Source organism: Parasteatoda tepidariorum, chromosome 7 (genome assembly GCF_982258835.1).
Source record: "Parasteatoda tepidariorum strain Cologne lab strain chromosome 7, Ptep-v5.0, whole genome shotgun sequence".
In the NCBI taxonomy this organism is placed as follows: Eukaryota; Metazoa; Arthropoda; class Arachnida; order Araneae; family Theridiidae; genus Parasteatoda; species Parasteatoda tepidariorum.
The window spans coordinates 87,074,816-87,096,481 of record NC_141761.1 but is presented as its reverse complement, the minus strand read 5'-3'; the positions used below and the strand labels follow the sequence as shown (position 1 = coordinate 87,096,481).

General features: G+C 28.0%; 1 protein-coding gene across 5 annotated transcripts in view; it reads right to left on the bottom strand.

Annotated features, from left to right (window-relative positions):
• Window positions 1-21,666, bottom strand: part of LOC107450543 (electroneutral sodium bicarbonate exchanger 1) — a 44,356-nt gene that overhangs the window by 10,244 nt on the left and 12,446 nt on the right. For all 5 annotated transcript variants that reach the window (XM_071183193.2, XM_043041247.3, XM_043041246.3 and 2 more), the window contains 10 exons: window positions 18,518-18,664; window positions 14,962-15,065; window positions 14,110-14,284; window positions 12,157-12,290; window positions 10,962-11,139; window positions 8,702-8,977; window positions 5,652-5,765; window positions 5,392-5,553; window positions 4,132-4,310; window positions 1,638-1,710 (listed from right to left, as the gene is read on the bottom strand). In XM_071183193.2, coding sequence (XP_071039294.2) covers window positions 1,638-1,710; window positions 4,132-4,310; window positions 5,392-5,553; window positions 5,652-5,765; window positions 8,702-8,977; window positions 10,962-11,139; window positions 12,157-12,290; window positions 14,110-14,284; window positions 14,962-15,065; window positions 18,518-18,664 — 1,542 coding nt within the window. The remainder of the gene's footprint in view (window positions 1-1,637; window positions 1,711-4,131; window positions 4,311-5,391; window positions 5,554-5,651; window positions 5,766-8,701; window positions 8,978-10,961; window positions 11,140-12,156; window positions 12,291-14,109; window positions 14,285-14,961; window positions 15,066-18,517; window positions 18,665-21,666) is intronic.

Below are 21,666 nucleotides of genomic sequence, written 5' to 3'. Positions count from 1 at the left end.
TCCTGAAAAATTTTATTATTGAATACACAACTTTTTCCTTAAATTTCGTCCTCCCCTCCTCTTTCTAAAATAGTATTTCAAATTTTCTTATATTATAGAATTCAAGAGGAAAAAAAAGCACAAAATTCCAAAGGAAGAAAAAATCCTAATTAAAATTTTTTTTTAATGCAATTTATTGCAGTTGCAGGCCTGGAAAAAATCACTTACCATAATGGAGCAAAACCTGTGGGGCCAGGAGCCAAAGACAGCCCGATAATGTGTAACCCGCTGCCTTGCAACCAAAGATTTATTGAAAAAGAACCAAAGAATGTATGAAATAGGTACTTTCTAAACATTAATTCACTGTTCTTAAGATGTAATACAGATTGAGAACATATGGTCCTAATGACTTAGCCATGGAAACCTTTCTCAAAAAGAAAAATTATAAATATTATCATCAATATTTTCAAGCTTGGACAAACAATTTCATTTAAAAAATCGTCATTCAATTTAAAAAAAAAATTTCCACTTTTTTTTTCCCATTTTGCATGCATTACTCAATGTATGAAATATCTTGACTTGCTATAATATGTAGTTAAAAATATATATATATATTCGGTTTTATATTTGTGCTCTCCTTTATATTATATAAAAAAAATTTATTGGAACAAAAGATGGATTTTAAAATAAAGGAGAATATTTCCTGACTGACTTTGCAATGCATAACTTTATTCTTTGTCTTGTTTCATGTTTGAATCGTAAATAAGAAGAAAAAATGATTATTTCACTGTGTGTTTTTTGAATCTGTGAATGACATTTCTACAAACTTCTTAATGGAGTTGCTTTTATAAAATCATTTCCTTTTATTTTTTAATGACTTAATTTCCTGCTTAGCTTAATTTCGTTATTTCAGTTGGCAATGCACGTCTTCGTTTTATTTCTTTTCCTAACCTTAAATTTACTAATTGCTGCTATAAGCAACTAGCAAACAAGCAGAAATTTAAATTTAGAGTAGAAATTTAAAAAATGGGTAAAAAGCAAGTAAAGACCGTGACAATTATGATTGTCTTTTCTTAAATATTTATATTCATACAAGTCGAAAACTAAGAAACATCAAAGCTTGTTAATTTTTATTTTATATCCGTCGTTGAACAGCCGACCCAATTTTGGGTTTACTACTACTAATGTTCAACTCCGTAGCCTTGTAATTTTGAACTCAATCCAGAAGACAAGGGAACTCCTCGATCAAGTATTGGGAGAAATTTGCCTTCCTGGAGGACTTTTTTGATGGAACTAACCATCATTTTAGTTACATGAAGAGGAAGACTACGAGAACCTCCCACGGTTAGCCTGACGGGCAAAGGGATTCTAACCCATGTTCTGTCTACCACTGAGGATATTTCACGTCAGCACTGTGGTCTGTGCAAGCTGGATGCGGAATTCGTATCTACCAGCCATCGCCAGGATCGAACCACAGTTCACCTCATTGGAAGGTGAACGCTCTATCCCCTGAGCCATCGCGGCTCAAGCTTGTTAATTACAGTAAACCCATTCATTCTTATCCTAATAACCTTATACGAGTTATTCTTATTCAAAAATAATTAATATCATAAAGAAATTTGAAGCCAAAAATTAAAAAAATTAATGATATATATTACCTGCAGCACTTTCGTTAAGAAAACTGATATTCCAACAAGTACAAATATACAAAAGTGTGTTACTCTTTGTTCCCTAGAAAAAAAATAGCCGTCATTAATGAAAAATGATCAATATTTTTTTTAATATGTTTATTCCAAAAACATATACACTGAAAGCATGGCTTGAAATTAGCTGTCATTAGTTGTATCTTGTACCTAAAAATTTCAATTTGTCAACCATAATCTTACATTGGATCATCACTTTTGTCACCTAACTACATCTATGAATATTGATTCTATGACCGGATTTTTACAGCCAGTCGTCACTTTTAATGTAGACATTCAAAAAAATTTGTGTTTCATGATCCTAATCTTGCACTAAGATAATCTTAAACGGCAATGATCTCCAGTTTTGTCCTTCCGTGAGACTGATATCTTCGCACCCAGTAACTAGGGAAAGTTAAACAATTTTTTTTCCATGCAAATTTGATATGTTTATTACGTGATTACATTGCTTGGCAGAGAGAAACAAATTTTAATTCAGATCATTTTAATGAAAAATTTTTTTCATTGATTTCATAAATTTAATAATACATGAAAATTATTTTTAACAAATTAAAACTGATATACATTAGCATAATATAAATTTTAAAAATTGCACCTAAGCAGAGCCTTCCAATTAAGAAAAATTTATTAGGTGCCACTGACATATTTTTTATCTAATTTCTAACCAACCCAGAGTGAAACTTCAATTTACAGACAATCCTTCAAGTCTGATGGCTGCAAAATAAATTATTTTTAATAACCCGTGTCAGTTTTCTGTGAACGAAGCAGCAAGGGTCCTTCCCCAGGTATAGTAGTTGCAACTAAAATAAATTTTTTAAATCCTTTGAAGATGGACACTCCGTGTTTTTTAAATGAATTTTATATCGATAACAGTGTTTTTAACATGAACCAAAATAGACTAAAGAGAGGAATAAAGTGAATTGCATCGCTTGAACTCAAATGTGCCTGTTAACTTTTAGTATACAATTTGTTCAAATTTACCATATGTAAATTCTATAATTTGGTAAATTCTTTAATTATATACATTCTTTTTTGAAGAAAAAAAATTAAAATATCTATTTATCAAAATATTATGAACATATGTAAAACGACTTAAAACAAAAACAGATTTTACTAGGATATGTGTTAAGAAAACCCAAGGGAAAAAGCGAAATAATTTTTCAACAAATATTTTTTTTTGCGTGTGAATTCCATTCCAACCCTTTTACTCGTATTTTCATAAGAATCAATGAATTTCTCTAAATTTTTTTATAGCTACAATAAAACTTACAATAACTTCATTAGCATTAATATCTTATATATAATTTAAAAATGTAAAGGTGCCGAATAAGGTTCATCTGAATAATTAGGATTTTGATTGCCAAATAATTTCTTTTCCATGTATGAAATAGATCATTTATTAAAATAAAAATAAGTGGAATGACGAAAAATTGTAAGCTAATAGCCCTGCTTATATTTTCATACATTAAAATATGCAATGATGTTTTCTTACAATTTTGAATAAAGATTTTTTCCAAATATACTTAAGACAAATAAAAATAGGTTTTAACAGAAAAATAAAAAAGTAAGAAAAATATTTAATGTTAACATAATTTCTTTTAAATTACAAAACAAATTTAACATTCATTGCATTAAAAATTTCTTTCTTAAAAAAAATAAGACTTTTTGTACAAATCAATAATGAATTTTCTTAATTTTAAAGACGATAATGTTTGCTGGAATGCTGACATTTCTTTTCTTTCTGAAAAATAATTCATAGGGGCTGCATTTTTTAAAAATGCAAAAGTACAAATAAACTAATATTAGCTCTCTGTCGATAATTTTCCCTTCCAAAAAATACATAAAACTTTTTTAAAAATTATTTCTAAAAAAATATTTTTTTTTTTACTCTATTAAATGAAAATAACAAAAAATTGAAGGTTTTAATGATTTCCACTGCTCAGAAAATTAATCTAACTAAAATTAAGTTTTACTATCATTATATTATAAATGCTCAAGATTAGGTTTATAAACAAACCAAGGTTAGGTATAAATGTGATCAGCTTTCTAAATCTTTAAAAAATATTTAATTAGAGTCTTTATACAAAGTCTATATAATAAATATTAGATACCTATTGCATTCCAGCATCTTAACGACAGTTTTTTTTCCTCAGATATAAACTTTAAAGGAAGGCTAAGATACTTCATGGGTTGTTGTGCCAAGGAGTAAGCAATTAATTTGGATTAAACATATATTTAAAAATTTATCTAGGTTGATTATATATTTTGAACTGATTATGTATTTTGATGTAAGAGAATAAGTACAGAAAATTATTTCCCCTTTTTTAGTAATTAATACATAAATAAAACCAGAAAATAGCACTTTAAAATTTTTTTTTGTTTTCATAAAATTGATACGTAGTGAGATAAGTGGATGATAACAATGATAAGTGAAGAAAAATTAGAGTACCTTATACCCAAAAAGTGTGCTTTTTCACCAGGTGCAGTGCCAGGACAGAATATCCTCAGAGAATTTACATGTGTCATAGAAAGCACAGTGCCAGCAACAAACCATGGCAACCCAAGTATTGAGCATACAGCAATTAAGATAGTTACTATGAAAAGATCTAAATGGTATCCTCGCCCTTTCTGAAATGCAACAATTTTTAAAAGCATTATTTTTTGTATGCAAGTGTAATCATTGAGATAATTTGAACCAAAGAAATATTTGAATAATTAGAAATAGTTTTGTAATCTCATTAATGATTATTAGTAATTTTCTTTTAAATGTTTGTTTCTAAACATAACAGTTACCTAGTCTATAACAAGAATTTGATTTAGTTAAAAAAATGTCACATTTCCTCAATTTTTTTTTTTTTTTAATATGAAAGCATTACATCTTTTTTTTTTATTAAATATTTATTTTGATTCTTAGTGCTATGAAAAAAGATTATAAGTAGGCACAATTGAACATTTCAAATATGTCAAATCTATTGAGTGAATATTTAAATTTCATTTCTAGTAATTTAATGCAAAGGATAAATATTTAAAGCTAAAATCAAACTGTAAAATAAAGAAGAAGAAAAATTTAAGAATACATGCAAATACTGCTAAAGTATAAATCATTCATTAACAGAGAAATATTTACTCCTGCTATCATTATTATGTTAAATGCATCACCATACAAAAAAAAGTTTAGTTATATAAAACATTAATGCATCTAGCAGCATGAAATAAATTTCAACAAAGATTTTTATAATGTTAAAATTATATATTTATTTTAGAAAGACGATTTTCAGCAATTATTTTTTATTTATTTGAAAAACAAAATAATAAACAAGAATATTTCTTAACAAACTTGAATTTCAGGAAATATTACAAGCTAATATGAAAAAAAAATATATATAAATAACGTTGATGCATGATAATAAAAATATGAAAATTTATCAAAATTTTACTAAAGTTTTGATTCATAGCCTGGTTGAGCCAAAAAATACACAAAAGTAAAACTTGCATATAATTTGTACTATTAACCATATTTGTATTTATTTTCCAATTTAAATTTTCTAGAGTAGTAAAATATATTTATTAATCTAGAAAATTATCAATTTATCTAGATATTTCATAAGTTTAGCTTAAAAATTACACATATACAAACACACTTGTTCAATTAAAAATAATCATTGAGAGTTTTTACTCCCAGCTTGTATATAAATATAGGAAAACAAACCTTCAACTTATTTTCTTTTCTATTAACAATGACTGACGTTATTTGCTGATCCATGAAAATTAAGAGAGTCAATAATAAAGCTGGAAGCATCGCTAGTAAAGCTGACCACCATGCATTTTCACCAAAAAATGGAACAAGCCACTCCCTTTCATGCCAAGATGGCTAAAAACAAATTTATACTTATTAATAAATTAAACATACAATCATAATATTTTTTAAAGCAGAATATTAGCATTAAAAATAGATTAATATACATTTACCTGAAATGTATCTGGTACTTCCAATTTTGGAGTGGCAAAACCAGCAAGCAAATCAAACCCAGTCATAAAGATTACTGCAATAAGTACAGAAAATTCTGATATGACTGTTCGAACCTGCAAAAGAAAAACTTATTCTATATAAAACTTATTATTAGATAATATAGCATAACTAATAAAATAACCGAGAAACTGATAACAATATATATATATATACACAAAAGTAAGTTAAAATATTAGTCAACAATCTAGTAAAGTTTGTAACAATTTAAAAGTCTGTACAAAAATCAACTATCGTACGGTATTGGACAGCCTGGTGTTGTCACTATCAGGGTAATTGTGACACAAAGTAAAAGTCTCCGAAATTTTTATGTGAAAAAAACTTGATATCAGATTAAGAATTTATACACCAAAAATAATACAAACCTTTTCCATAAACTACAGGTTTAATGAAATATTTTTAACTAAGATTCATTTTTTAAGGTAAAATTAATACATATTATTACATTCTTATACTAATTAATTTAAGAGCAAAAAATTCATAATTATAAGCCTTTAGAAGAATCAACAACAGGAATAAAAATAATTTTTTGCAAATGACACACAGATTATTTATCGTTAATAGTTAAAATATTTTTAAGCACTTTTCAAAATCAAATAAAAAAATCATATTCAAGCTTGATCATCAATAAATTTTTTCCTTTTGTTAAAAGTTTTTGATATATATTTACACAACACACACAATTAGCAAATTGCAAGAACATTTTTAAGGACTACATAATTAAGACAAAATTCTGTAATCAATGATCTCAGATTTTTTTAAGGTATGCTGTGATAAATATTGAGATTTTTAAAAAAAAAACTTGTAACAATTCTTAGCAATAACAGTTGAATAAATATCAAAACATTGCATTGGTTGATAACGAATTTGGCTCAAATCAAGTGCGTTAAAAAATAACTATCTAAACATGCAATTTTAATTCTGCAGCTCATAATAATATTGGGAAATTAAAAACCAGGTGAAAATCAATAGCAATAAACGGTGGGAAAAAAAACACTTGAATGGATTTACGATGGAATTGAGCACATCAAAAAGTGATTCTCAAATGTGCTATTCAAATTTCATGAGTCAAAATATCATTGCATAAAAATATTGGTATATCAGAAATTATACGAAAATCAAAAGCAATAATCAAAAAAGGGGAGCGAAGCACTGCAGAGATTTGTAACAGTGCAAGCCGAAATCTTTAAGTTGTAATATCACACTAAAATATTCGGATTTTATTGACTGTATTAAATTTTTTTTGCAGAAAAATAAAACAAAGAAGAGGATTTAATATATATATATATATATATATATATATATATATAAATATATAGCCTGGAAAAAATTTCTTGAGAAGGCCAAAGCCCACCTTGGGCTGTCGAGTCATTGATGATGATATATATTGGTTGCAGATCAGAATTTGTTACAAATATCCCTGTCATAGATGACGTACGTCATACCACATTACAGCAATCAAAATCCAGTTATAATGCCTAAATCTAAATATAAGTTTAAAAAAATATTAGAAAAATGATCACTTTTGGAGTGAGTAACTTTTAAAAAGTAAGCAATTTTGGAATGACTTTTTATATTATCAATTTTAGGTTCTTGTTTTCACTATATTTTAACAATTGTTTTCTTACTAACCTAAGTAGAAAAACTTGATAGCATGTGAATGAGAGCTTGACAGAAAAAAAGGGAAGATAACGTTAAGGTAAGGAAAGGTATTAAAACTTTTATTTCAAATTTCTGAAACTCTCTAAAAATTATGTTGGGATACAAGTTTTTGATTCAAGAAAATTCACAAATCAACAGTCTTGAGATTTGCAGAATACGATGAAGCAATAGAAAAATCACAAGCCCAGCTTTTAGTTTTAAAATCGAGAAGGACGATCCGAAAAACTTATAATACACTAACCCCTGTCACTATTAGTTACAGCAGGGTTGGCAAGATTTTGCCGCAGGTGGAAAAAACCATGGTAAATACCGGTAAAAACCGTCCTGGCAAAAACAGGTTTTTGCCAAGCAAATTGGCAAAAAACCTATATTTTCCGAGATGAGAGGACAAAAACACATTTTTGATACAAAATTATTACTAAAATTGAAATATATACTATGAATATAAATAATTACAAAAAAATTAACAAAATTATTATTCCATAATAAAATGATAATGTAATAATATATCACTTTAGTAGTTTAAAACATTATAGATTGGAAAATTTGTGATTATTCTCTTTTTTCCAGTGAAATGAACTTATTTTAAATTAATATAACTATAATTTAAAGCATAAAATATCTATCAACATGTGTAGTTAATTATTGTACAAATAATAATTTTTTATAATAAATAATAATATTATACAAATAATAATATTTATTTATTTGTAAAAAAACTTATTTTAGGATTCTAAAAAGAAAAGAGATCAAAAACTTTCAATCTTTTAAAAATTATTACCCTTATATTAATTGTTAATATGCTAAAAATAATTTTTTCATGTAATGCATCAAAATTATTATTCCTTATGATTTATTCAAATTTGTTTCAAGTATTTTGTAATAATATTTAATCAGCAATTTAGATAATTTGGTTTTTGCCGGTTTTTACCAGGTTTTTGCCACTGTCCTGGCAAAAAACCCTTTTTGCCGGCAAAAACTCCAACCCTGAGTTACAGAAACAAAATACTCTCCTTTTTATATATTTTTCATAGGTAATTTTTCTAATACCTCACACAACTTATCCAATTTTTTTGAGGTATTCATTTAATAGATACATTGTTTGAAAACAATAAAATATTTGTAGTTTTATTTATTTTTAAATTTGTGAATGTTAAGACAATGACATAGTTTTAGATATAAAAAAATTTAAAATTTCACGATTTTATTTTTGAAAAAACTAAATTTATTTAAGAAAAACATTTTAAACAAAAACACTAAACAAAGACAAATTGTGAAAATTATAAAACAAAAAAAATATTACAAACAATAAAAAAAATGCAAAAATTACCTTAGAACGAAAATAAGGCATATTCTTGAATTTCCTCAGTAAAAGGATAAGACAAAGAGTGCCACTAAACAACATTATGGACATCAGAAAAATATTAGGCACATATAAAGTTGGTGTATAGCTACAACCAAATGGTGCAGATATTCCATTCAGATATTGGCACCGTTCTTCAGTGTTAATACTGAAATTCACAGGTGATTGCAGAATACAGATGCACATTGGATTATAAGGTGTGTATTTTGTTATAATGGGGAATTTCTTGCCAATCAGTATTAGCTGTAAAAATGATAAATAAATTAAAATAAAATTATAATTCATGTATCCACATTAGAATAATTTATAATTTGTCAATATATTGTGAACAGTTTTATAACAAAGTAAATGCTTAATTTACTCTTAAAAGTGTTTTTCGACCAGGAATTGATTAGAAAATAATTTATATATTGTTGACTAATAAATTTCAAAACCATTAATAAATCAACTATTGGACAAAATACTTTTTTTCATACATTGCTTAAAAAAATTACGTAAGTTAGTTTTTATAAATATATCACATAACAGACATTTCATATTCTTTTCACAATTAGAATGATAAAGTAAAGCCTAATTGAAGCATGAATTGTTAAATAATTTACTAAAAAAGGCACCATAAACAAATTTGAGGATTAGTACTTTGATGGAAACAAAATTTAGTAGAAATATATTTTGATCCTGAATATCTAAATTTTAACAAAACAGCTTAATTTCAATATATAATCATAAATTATCTCAAAAATTGAAGAAACATATAAAATGTTAAAAATTTTTATGGTTCAGATCAGTCTAAAATAACTTACTTTGAATATTTTATCACAATCATGCAGATTAATATGGAAGGTGTAGATAATCTTTAAAACACATATTTCAAAATAGATTTGATTGAAGCTGGTTTCAATCATAAAACATTTAATAAACAAAAATTTTATGCAAATCGATGCAAGCAGTATAGTCGATAAAATGAAGAGCTAATTAAAATAATATGCTTAGAATAAATATATAAATTACAATCTAGAATTGCTGAAAAGCCTCCAATAGTTGGAAGGAAAGTTTGGAACAAAAACTAATAATTGATATTTACTTATCAATTTTTATTCTGACTTACTGCATTTAGTATAAATAGTAATATATATACAAAAATTAATCAAAATATTATGAGGAAAGTAAACCAGAAGAGTCTTTCATATTTTTAGATTATTACACTAAGCTGGAAACTTGGTCAAACTTAAGAGAAGTTAGATTTTATTTATTTTAATTTTATACCTTCATAATTTCATACCATCAATTATAATAAACACACATATCTTATAATTAAAAAGGAATGAGTTTCACTTAAATTATAAATCAAAATTAATTTAATTTTGAAGAAAAAAAATCTAAAAACTTAGTCTAGACTAGAGAAATATTTCATGTACAGAAAAATTATAGTAAACTCTTGATTAATAATAGGGATTATATAATTTAGGAAGAGGAAAAAGGCAACATAATGTAAGGAGACGATCATGAGAAAAGGAATGAATAAAAATTTCTATCTATTTACTATTCCTAAAACAATTGAGTAAACTACATTTCTATACATACATTTTGTCTTGCTTTACAAGTAATCTCTATTTTAAATATAAAACTTCAAACTATTTTCTTTGTATTCAAGAAATTATTCATGTCTTATATAACTACTGATAAACTAGCAATTATGTGGAAAGGTTAACCTCCATATTGAAGACGGTAAAAGAGCAATCAGTTAGCTGTCAAGGGTGTTAGCTATCTTTTAATTTTGCTGCCAAATTATAAATTATATATATAATTTTGCTGCCAAATCTGAAAATTTTGTTAAAGGTTGGATTTTGTTTAAAACTAATTTCTGTTCGTTTTACACAATTTCAAATCAAAGCTATGCACTAACAAAAAATTGCATATAGAATGAAATGGTTGTAGGAATTGTATAAAATAATCCCTATTTGATTGAAGTTTTTTAAACTGCCCCTGTTTGATGCTTGCTATCAGTACATATCTTTATTTTTTGAATTTATCTAATTGAGAGCCAATTATATAAACATGAAGACAAAAAAAAAAGCATTAGTAAAACATTACAAATAAAAAAATGATATATGAATGATTTGCACATACCACAAATAACTAGGTATTTAATTTATATTTCAATTAGGATTTTTATTAACCAAGCTATTAAGAAACAAAGAAAGAACTCATAATTATATTCACTTACATTTTTAAAAGCTTTATAAATAAAATAGCAGGAAACCATAAAAGCGAATATTTCTTCAGTAAATCGAGTGATGTAACGAACAAGAGATGCCATATTAAAAGCAACAAATATAAACAAATAAATAGAGGTCCAGATACCTATCCATACCCGGAACGGGAGATAATTTATTGAGTATAATCTGAAACACAAAAAAAATTCTTTAATTGAAAATGCAATTTAATGAAAAATATAATCTCTAAATAAAAAATAAAATATATGTACCATTAGTATTTATGAATCTGACTTAAAATAGCATAAATTTTCATGCTAATAAAAATTTCTATCTTGAACTAGCTCCATGATTGACGCATGTTTATTAATTTAAATTAATAAAAGCCAAGACATGGTAGAGATTAGTAAAAGCCCAAATGGTCGAAATGTTTTTTTCTTTACATTCAATTGTTCCAAAAGTTATATTTTATCTTGTCATTTAGAATGAAACTATTGTTTTCAATAAGTTGGCCACACAGGTAATCCAACAGACCACACATGTAACCCAAGTTCAAATTCCAATAATTACTGGTTCTTTCTCATATTGCTCACAGTCCATGCTGTAATAATGTTAAATGTTATCTGTATTAGTAAACAAATCAAACGTTCTAATCCATATTGCTGTTAAGCTAACTGTAAGAGATTTTTGTGGCTTGTTACTTTACGCAACATAGGTGTAAAAAAGATTCAATCAAAAAAGTTTGCTATCTTCTGAATTGTTTAAAATTGCAAGAATATTAAAGTGAATGTTATAGCCTTGCATATTGATGAATAAACTGCACATAAGTAATGACGAGCTGCCCATAAGTAATCATAAATTGTACATAAACAATGATAATTTAGAATGTTGTGTGTCTAGTTAGAAATAATCTTTATTATTCATATTCCAAGGAGGGGGGGGGGGAATCTTAAGTATCACAAAATGTTCCTAAAAATAAATACTTAATGTTTTTGGATGAGGTGTCACATTTGTGTATAATAAGCATAAAATTCGATGTGGAACTGCAACTTTTAACAATATAAAGCTTCCCCAATGAGTATTTTTACAGTTTGAATTATTGTATATTTGACCATCACTAATTTAGATGCATTTCAAATTCATAAAAAAATAGAAGCCTGAAACTACTGTAATAACACAAATACAGAAGTAAAGAAATGCACATACTCGCAAATCTCAAAAACTAGACTTTCAAATGCAAGAACAGGGCCTGTAACGCCTAGTAATGTTAGAGGCTGACCACTGGTTAAACTGTATGTAACACCACAAATAAAAGCTGATATTAAGCACTCTGTAGCTGCCTATGAAGAAACAAACAATATATCAATTTCATTAATTTCTAAATCATAAATTTTAAAATACATTATTAAATCACATCAAAAGATACATTAAAAATCAGAGAAAAATTCAAATATAGTCATATCTCAATATTACGATCTTATAGGGAGACAAAAAAGATTTCGTGATTTTAAACATTTGAAGTAACGAAAAATGAAGGGCAAATTTCTTCTTTAACAACTCAGTCAAAATAATACGGTACTGACATTAAAAAATTTATACAGTATGTATCTACTTTGAAAAAAAATTTATCTTAAACACTTTTAACATCTTTGCAATTTCATTTAAACTTGCATGTTTTTAAATTCATTCCGATTTGTCATCTTTCCTTTTCTGATTTCTGTAGACGTCTTTGCCTTGTTTAATGTTTCTGAATTTTGTCATTCACCACACACTGAAACATTATTATACACAGAAACTACTTCTTCATAAATATGTCTTTTATTTTGAACTCATTCAATTAGCTAAGCTTTTTCCTATTTTAGGAGCAGGAAACTATGAAGCTTGCTAGAGGGTTTAGATATCTGCTCCTAAAATAGGAAAAAGCTTAGCTAATTGAATGAGTTCAAAATAAAAGACATATTTATGAAGAAGTAGTTAAGTAGTTTTTTAAAAAATCAATTTAAAAAAAAAAAAGCATTTGATATTCTTTAGAAATCGTGGAAGAAATTTTGGTCATAAAAAATATTTAGTAAAATCAAGTGTCACCGAAAACTGTATTCATTAAAGACGTTTCTCCGCTTATAAATACAGCAAATGAGTAGGGAATTCTAATTTTTCACGATAAGGAAACATCTGTATCGATAAATTTCCAGTTAACTCATATTTTTTTAAGACTTGACTCCTATTAAAATTATCAAAACAAGAAATTTAAAAAACACAAGCATTATTTTGAAAAATAGAGTAAGACGTAAAAGCTATTTTGCTGTGCCCCTTCAATTTGCACTATTAAATAGTTGGTTTAGTACATGTTTGGTGTACAAAGCCACTTTCTGAATTGACACTTTTTGAATTTAAAATCATTATTTTGAAATTATAAACAATAAGAAATTTTTAACTAAAAAATTTCTTAAAGCAAAGAATATTTAACTACATTGCATATGAATATAAGCTGATTTTGCAACTGTTACTTTCCTCCCAAAAAAGAAGGATGATTAAAAGTTATCATAAGTGATATTTAATAAATGTGCAAAGTTTGAAAAATACTGGCTTATATCTTGAGAAGATGCTGTAAACCTAAAGTTTCATTTTTGTTTTTCCACCCATTTTTATAATATATTGATATTTTGCAATAAGTTGATATTATTACATATTATAGTTGATTTGACTATTTTAATACCTTCCTGATTAAATAAAGATGTCTCATATTTTATTGTAATTTAAAGGTTCATAATGTCTATTAATAAACAGGAAAATACAAATAAATAAAAAGCAACTCAATAATCAAGAACTTAGAACAGTTTAAATCGGCAGGAAAATGAAACTGTTAGTTTGTTTCAAACCAAATGTTTTCCTGTTTTATCATTTCCAAGAAATTTTGAGTATTTAAAATGCAATTGTACAGTAAAATAATAGGATAAGGAATTTAATAATAAGTTATACCAATTAAAGATGCAGCAATAATGAATGTCTATTATCATAAATTTTATGACTAATTAATCAGAAAGAAGTTTTTAATTTTTTTAATCAAAGAGACAAAGTGAAACATTGCCCCCAAATACTAACAGAAAGAAAAGTGAAAACCCAGATACTTGAAAATTGAAGAATAAAGGAATAACTTACTATTCTTTGTTTAGTAACAGAACCAAGTGCACCCCCAAATAAAACGATTTGAGAAATACAGACAAAGTATAGAAACACCACAGAGGAAATGCATTGTAAAGATATGCAGTCTTTGAAATCACTTAAATACCAAGATGATTTGCAGCGAATATCAGCCCTTAGTCCTTCAAAAAACCTTAAAAAAAACATGGTGCTCTATTAAAAATCAAGAAAATAGCTATTTTGGTGAGCAAATAATAATTAAGAAATCGCAAAGAATAATATAGTTCAGAAATAATGAACTTAAATTAAAACATGGGGGCGAAGAATTTTTTAGCATTTTAAAAGTCTTTACAAGCATTTGTTACATTCACTATGACATGAAAGAAAAAAATTACAGAAACGGAAAATCTAACTGACTTTTAAATACACATTACCATAAATGATAGATACAATTAAATTACTTCTGCAAAGAACCGAAAATATTGTGTGTATAAACCTCTTCATTTGTGATTATTATTGTTTTCCTTTTTACTTTGTTCTACTAAGAGCACAAAAGTAACTATACTTACATTACTTATAGACAACTCAGTTAATATTAAAAAGTTAGAAAACACACTTTTACAGAGCATAATTTGAATTTTTTTTCTCTGAAAAAATGCATACAAGACATCTAACCTGTTTGTGTTAATGATATAATAAACAGAATACATTCCATTATATTTTTTTAAAAAAACTAAAGATATAATATGATATGTGCATAATATATGGTATGGTAATATGGTAGATTAGGAGAAAACAAAGTTAAAAAAAAGCTTAAGAAAAGAAAAACTGTTATAAGAAACAAAATTACATAGACAAACAAAAACATACTTTTCATTACATGAAGCATCTTGACCGTCATAGGAAATCATATTATCACTAATATCTTCATGTTCACATTCCTTTTCTGCACTTTCAGGTTTTTTTCTAGCATCCTACAATAATCATGTCTAATTTGAAATGTAATAAATTATAAAATAGTATATTCAAATGGCCAAAAATTCAGAAATTTTAGTTAAGAGCCTGGAACAGCATTTTTAGGTTAACAAACATATCAATAAAATAATTTTTTTTTTCTAAAAATAATAATAGATAAAAATATATGTTTAAAGTCTACACTACTTATTTCTTTTTTACTCCTAGAAAATTTTAGAATTTTAAATCAGAGTAAATTTTCTTTATTTCTAAAAGTTTATTTTAAGTTTTTAAAATTTGAAATTCCTTCTCACTTAGTTTTTTGGCGCTTTCCAACACAGTACATTAATTTTGTTTACACTAATGCAATGATTTGCTATATTTCAAAATTCTGAATGCACAATTGAAGTGAACATATATTTTTTAATTAATATAACAACTAAAACCTTTATTTTAATTTCTTTTCTTTAAACTATATTAGTCAGATACAGATCGCAACAATGAAGAAAATTTTGATTTGATGGAAAAACTTAAAGAAAAAATTCAAAAGGTAACGTGTGTATCTGAAAAGGTAAAGATTTTAAGTCTGGTACCTACAGCATGGTCTGTGGAACGCACCTCGGGTGAATTTGGTGTCAGTCAATATTTAGTTCGCCAAACTCAGAAACTTGTTTCAAATTATGGTATTTTGCCTGATCTCGAAAATAGGAAACCTGGAAGTGGTAAGACATTAAGTGATGCTGATCTTAGAGAAGTTTACCAGTTCTATAATTCTGATGAAGTCACAAGAATGTGTCCAAGCATGAAAGATTGCGTAACAATAAGAAATTCAAATGGAGAAAAGAAACATGAACAGAAAAGACTTATACTCTGTAACCTAAAGGAGCTACATATTAAATTTTGTGAAACTTTCCCAGGTATCAAAATTTCCTTTTCTAAATTTGCAGAATTGCGCCCTAAATGGTGCATATTGGCTGGAGCTCATGGTACACATTCTGTATGTGTATGCATGAAGCATCAAAATGTAAAATTAATGAATAGTGCTGCTGAACTTTCAATAACATATAAGGATTTGCTGTCAAAAGTTGCTTGCAATGTTGAAAATGAAACTTGCATGCTCCATGGTTGTCCACAATGTCATGGACTATCACTTTTACGCCAGTACTTATGCGAAATAATGGAAACTGACAATGAAATTATTCATACTATAAATTATAAACAGTGGACCACTACAGATCGTTGTGAATTGTTATCTTTAACAGAAAGTATTGATGATTTTATTGAAAGGTTAGCTGATCAGGTTATAAAATTTAAGTCACATCATTTTATTGCTAAAAGTCAGTCACGGTACTTAAAAAATAGAAAAAGTTATTTGAAACCTAATGAATGTATTATTCAAGGTGACTTCTCAGAGAATTACACATTTCTAATACAAGACAAAATTCACTCTTACCATTGGGAGAATGCACAAGCCACTCTCCATCCTTTCATTTTATATATTCGGAAAGAAAATGATGAATTGGCAGAAGTAATAAGCAAGAGTGTCTGCATAATAAGTGATTGTCTAACTCATTCAGAGGAAGCTGTTTATACTTTCCAAAAGGAAATAATCAAGTTTTTGAAAGCATGTGCTCCATATGTAGAAAAAGTTTTGTATTTTTCTGATGGTGCATCAGGGCAGTACAAAAATCGAAAAAACTTTGTGAATCTCAGTCACCATCAACATGATTTTGGATTGAATGCCGAGTGGCATTTCTTTGCCACTTCACATGGCAAAGGGCCTTGTGATGGCATTGGAGGCACCACAAAAAGCCAGTCTACAAAGAATAACTGAGAATCAAATCATAACTCCAAAAGATATGTTCAAATTTTGTGAAGAAAATATTCCTGGAATTCAGTATATTTTTGTATCACAATTAGAGGTTCAACAGGCAGGAGAATTTCTTGCCAACAGGTTTGCCTCCTGCATTAGAATATTAAATACACGAGGTTACCACAGTTATATCCCAATAAGTGTTCATACTTTAAGAGTTCGAGAAATCTCATTTTCTGAACACTATACTGACACAAAAATCACAAAAGAAAATATAACAGAAGATATTTGTTTTGAGAGTATCAAGAAAGAAAGCTATATAGCTTGTATTTATGAACAAAAGTGGTGGCTTGGAATAGTAAAAGATGTATCTAATGTTGAAAAAGATTTCAAAATTCATTTTTTTCATCCTTCTGGACCAGGTACTAGCTTTAAGATTTCGAAGAATGATAGTGTATGGGTTGAACAAAAAAATATTCTGATAATTTTATCTACTTTGGATTTATCAACACCAACAGGACGAGTGCACAACATTAAGCCAGAACTAAGTGCTACAATTTCAGAGCTTTTTTTTTTTTTTTTTAAAAATTGAAGCATTAAATAAATGAAATATAAACTTTAAAAAGAAAAATAAATTTTTTTGTTTTTCTATAGTTGTTCAATGGCAGATTAGGCCTAACAAAGTCCTTCTAGGCTGCCTGTCATTTCTTCAATTTCAAATCTCTGTATCTCACAGACCAATTGGAATAACAGAATAAAATTTACAGATTATAGATGTTATATGTACAGGTTCTACCTTGTCAAATTTAATGTGAATACCACCTCCCCCTTTTGAGTTACAGGGTGTCAAAAATGTAAATTTTTGAAAAATTTCAAAATTGCAACTGTTATAATTCAGAAGAGAAAGGAAATAACAGCCTGATTTTTTTTCCAGGAATATGTTATATGTAGCAATAACACATATAAAAAATCCAAACTGTTATCTCTTCCCCTTCATGAGATATTTATTTTCAAAACCTGGCATTTTGAGTAATGTTTCGTTTTTTTTTACAGTGCTTACAATTTTTTTAAGTACAGATAAAATCACAAATTTTACATGATTTAATTTAAAAAACTACACGGATTTAATATCTTTTTGAATTTTTTGTTTATCTCTATTAGTTTAGAAAATATGTAAGATTTAAGACACCGCTGAATTTCATAAAAACGAGCAAGGTCGCCATTTTCAATCATTCATTTATTAAAAAAATTAAGAAGATAAAATTTTTCTGCAAATGGATTTTAACTTCTTTGGTACATATGTTTCCATATACAAAGTATGAAAAAAATCAAAAATGGTGCGGCAACCAAAAAAATAAATATTTGTTGAAATTCTGTGGAATGACCCTATTTTAAATAAGTTTGAAAACTACAAAAAATATGACTGAATAATTTCCTTTATAATTTAACAAGCATTTACTTGCTTTGAAGAAAATACTTTTGAATAAAAAAAATTCTACACTGTAATGAGTTCAGAACAATTTAAAATGATTCTCAAGATAAGTTTAAAATTGTAGTTACAACAAACAATTAAAATTAAAACAAATCAAAAAAGATATTACAAATCAACAAATTTAAACAAATCAACAAACTAAAACAAATAAAAAATGATAAACTAACTTGAGATGCAGTTGTCAGAGGTGGTTCGATTCTTGTTCTCGGGTCCCAAACTCCAGGTGGCAAGACGGTGGTAGCATCTAAAAACTCATCCACTCCAGCAAGTAGATCATCACGATTTCTTGCTTTATAAGCCACGTTATGAAATACCTAAATAATAGTAAATTAAAAATCATATATATATGTTACCGGCAAAGTATCAAATCAATAAGAGGATTGGAAAAATGGTCAAGAGACCTTAAACTAGTCATTAATCCTAACAAGACTAAACTCAGCGTGTTCAGCACAGACAGAAAACACCGGCACACATTTTGTCCTAATATCACATTGTTTGACACCCCCATAGAAAAGATTTCTAACCCAAAGTACCTCGGTATAATACTTGACGAAGAGCTTCGTTTTCACCACCACATTCTAGAGTGCTCAAATAAAGCACTAAAAAAGCTCAACATCCTTAGGAGGCTTTGTGGCACAAAATGGGGTGCTGCACCAAAAACACTGAAAACTACTTACACAACTCTTATAAGACCGATAATGGAATATGCCACACCTGTATGGTCACACTCCTCCTCTACTTCAAGAGAGAGACTTGATAAAGTACAAGCAAAAGCTGCAAAAATAATGTCTGGTGCTGTCTCATCAACAAACAACTTAAGAATTCAAGAGGAATGCGGTTTGGTCCCTCTGGAAGAAAGGAGACAAATGTTAACTGTTAAATTTACAAATAATGCCCATAGTCTTGACGAGGGGCACATTTCACATCGTACTATTATAAACTGGAATAAGAAATCTAGACTCAAAAGGTCATCTCCCCTTCTGTTTGACAGGGCCATCAGAGAAAAAATTCACCTTACACCCGAAGACTGTCTTATCAGAAACGAAACTCCCGCTATTGGAGTTGTTCCAGAGAATACGACAATCTGTCTAGAACTCATCGAGCCCTGCTCGAAAAAAGACCATGCGAATAAACTCAAGGAAATTGGGATGAAAACTATCGACTCTCTATCTGGCCTCAATCATGTCAGGGCTTTTACTGATGGATCTTCTGACTCCACCTTCACCAACGGAGGTGCGGGAGTGGTACTGCTCCTTCCTGATGATCAAAGACGAGAATTCGCAACTGGAGCTGGAAAAATCGCATCTAATTTTACAGCAGAATTGATAGCCATTTCTACGGCTATCGAAACGTACATCAATTTTGAACCTTCGGAGCAGCTTAGTGGTATCACCATCTTCAGCGACTGCAGGTCTGCCTTACAGGCCCTCAGCAAAGGTACCTCAAGCCTTGTCCTGAATATCATAGAACAACTTGGACAACTTCAGCGCCTCCGGAAAAATTGCTTCTTGCAGTGGATTCCCGCCCATGTGAACCTAGAGTTTAATGAAATAGCTGATTCCTTGGCTAAAAATGCCAGAGATCTAAATCAAAACTCAATCCCAACCACGTTGGCAGATGCAAATGCTTATGCAAAATCAAGACTATTCACCCCTTTAAAAATCAAAGCCCACGATCAAATAACTAATCTTGACATCGATAGGAAGACAGCCACTACTCTCATCAGACTAAGAACAAAACATCATAAAAACATGAAAATTTCTACAGATAGGACTAGAAAATATCAAAACTGTGGCAACTGTCTTAATGTGGAACTGACACCATATCATGTTTTTAACTGCCCTGCAGTCGCTGCAGGCCTTCACCTCTTAAACTACCCCACAGAAGAGGATTTGTATTCTTTTAATGCCATAGAAATAACAAAAACTATTCAAGCACACCATGAAATATGATTCTACAGAGGATACGACACCAACCAACCAACCGGCAAAGTATGAAATCCGGCATTGTATAGAATGCCTAAAATTAGCAAGCAAAGTATGAAATGATTTCAGGGATCTGTCTAGGTTTTTGTGAAAGGTACCTATTTTGTGAAAATTTAGACATAATGTGTGAAAAATTAAAAATTATATTAAAAAATCAATACAAAAACATGGTTAAAATATAGATTTATCGTTTCTTAAGGGATACAAAAATAAAATGTCAAGAAAAAGTATTTTGTGAAACTACCGTTTTTCCTAAAGTTGAATTTGTGAAACTACCGTTTTACCTAAAATTGAATTTGTGAAGGTACCGCTAAACGGTAGTAAATTCGGCCTGGACAAACCCCTGGATTTATATTTCACACATTGCCTAGGCATTCTATAGAATGCCAAATGCTATTTAGGCAAAGTATGAAATAAACGTCCTGATGAGGTTATTATGTAAATAATGTGCAGGTTACTGTGAATGACCGAAATCGGTCGTTGTTGACTTTCACCGGTGAATGTTGACAATCATATAGTCGCTTTGGTGAATGTCGGAAATATTTATTACATCCGACTTGATATTAATTTAATTGTGGATATAATTACATTTATTCGATGCTTTAATACTTACTGACAATAGATTAGAACGATTCTACACAATGCCAGCGTTTCATACTTTGCTGGTAAGATATACAAAAAAAACCTTAATATTTCACAATTAAAATATAAACAAAATTGAAAAGAAAAATATTTATGCTTCATAAACTAAAAATTAAATATGTATACATACCTAAAAATCAGAAAGAAACTCAATATAACTATGAAATGAGTTTTCAATCATTTTTAAGGAAAAACTTATTTGAGAAATTAAAAGCTGGAATTCAGAAACTTTAAATAGGTACTATCAAATATGCATTATAAACAAGACTGTGTGAACACCTTTTGAAGAAAATTTGTCACCATCGTGAAAAATATTTTTAAGATTAATCATTATTTAAAAAAATAAAAAATAATAATAAAAAAAACGGTTAGATTTTTCTTATTTAACCTTATTGTTAATTTTAAAAATTTCAGATACAACAACAGAAAATTTGTTAAGTTAAAAACTTGTTCAATATCATTAAAAAAAACTGCCAAATTTAAAGAAATATTAACTAGCATGTATAATAATCAACATAGAGTTTTATAAAAATTAAAATACTAGTTTTTCCATCAAATCATGATGATTTTCAATCAAATTTTGTCTAAATTATGTGGATGTCAAAAGGTCTGAACAAGTTACAAGAGTAAATAAATTGCTTGCAGAAAGTTTTTCAATTGAAATTTTATGATCACAGAAAGTTTTCTGG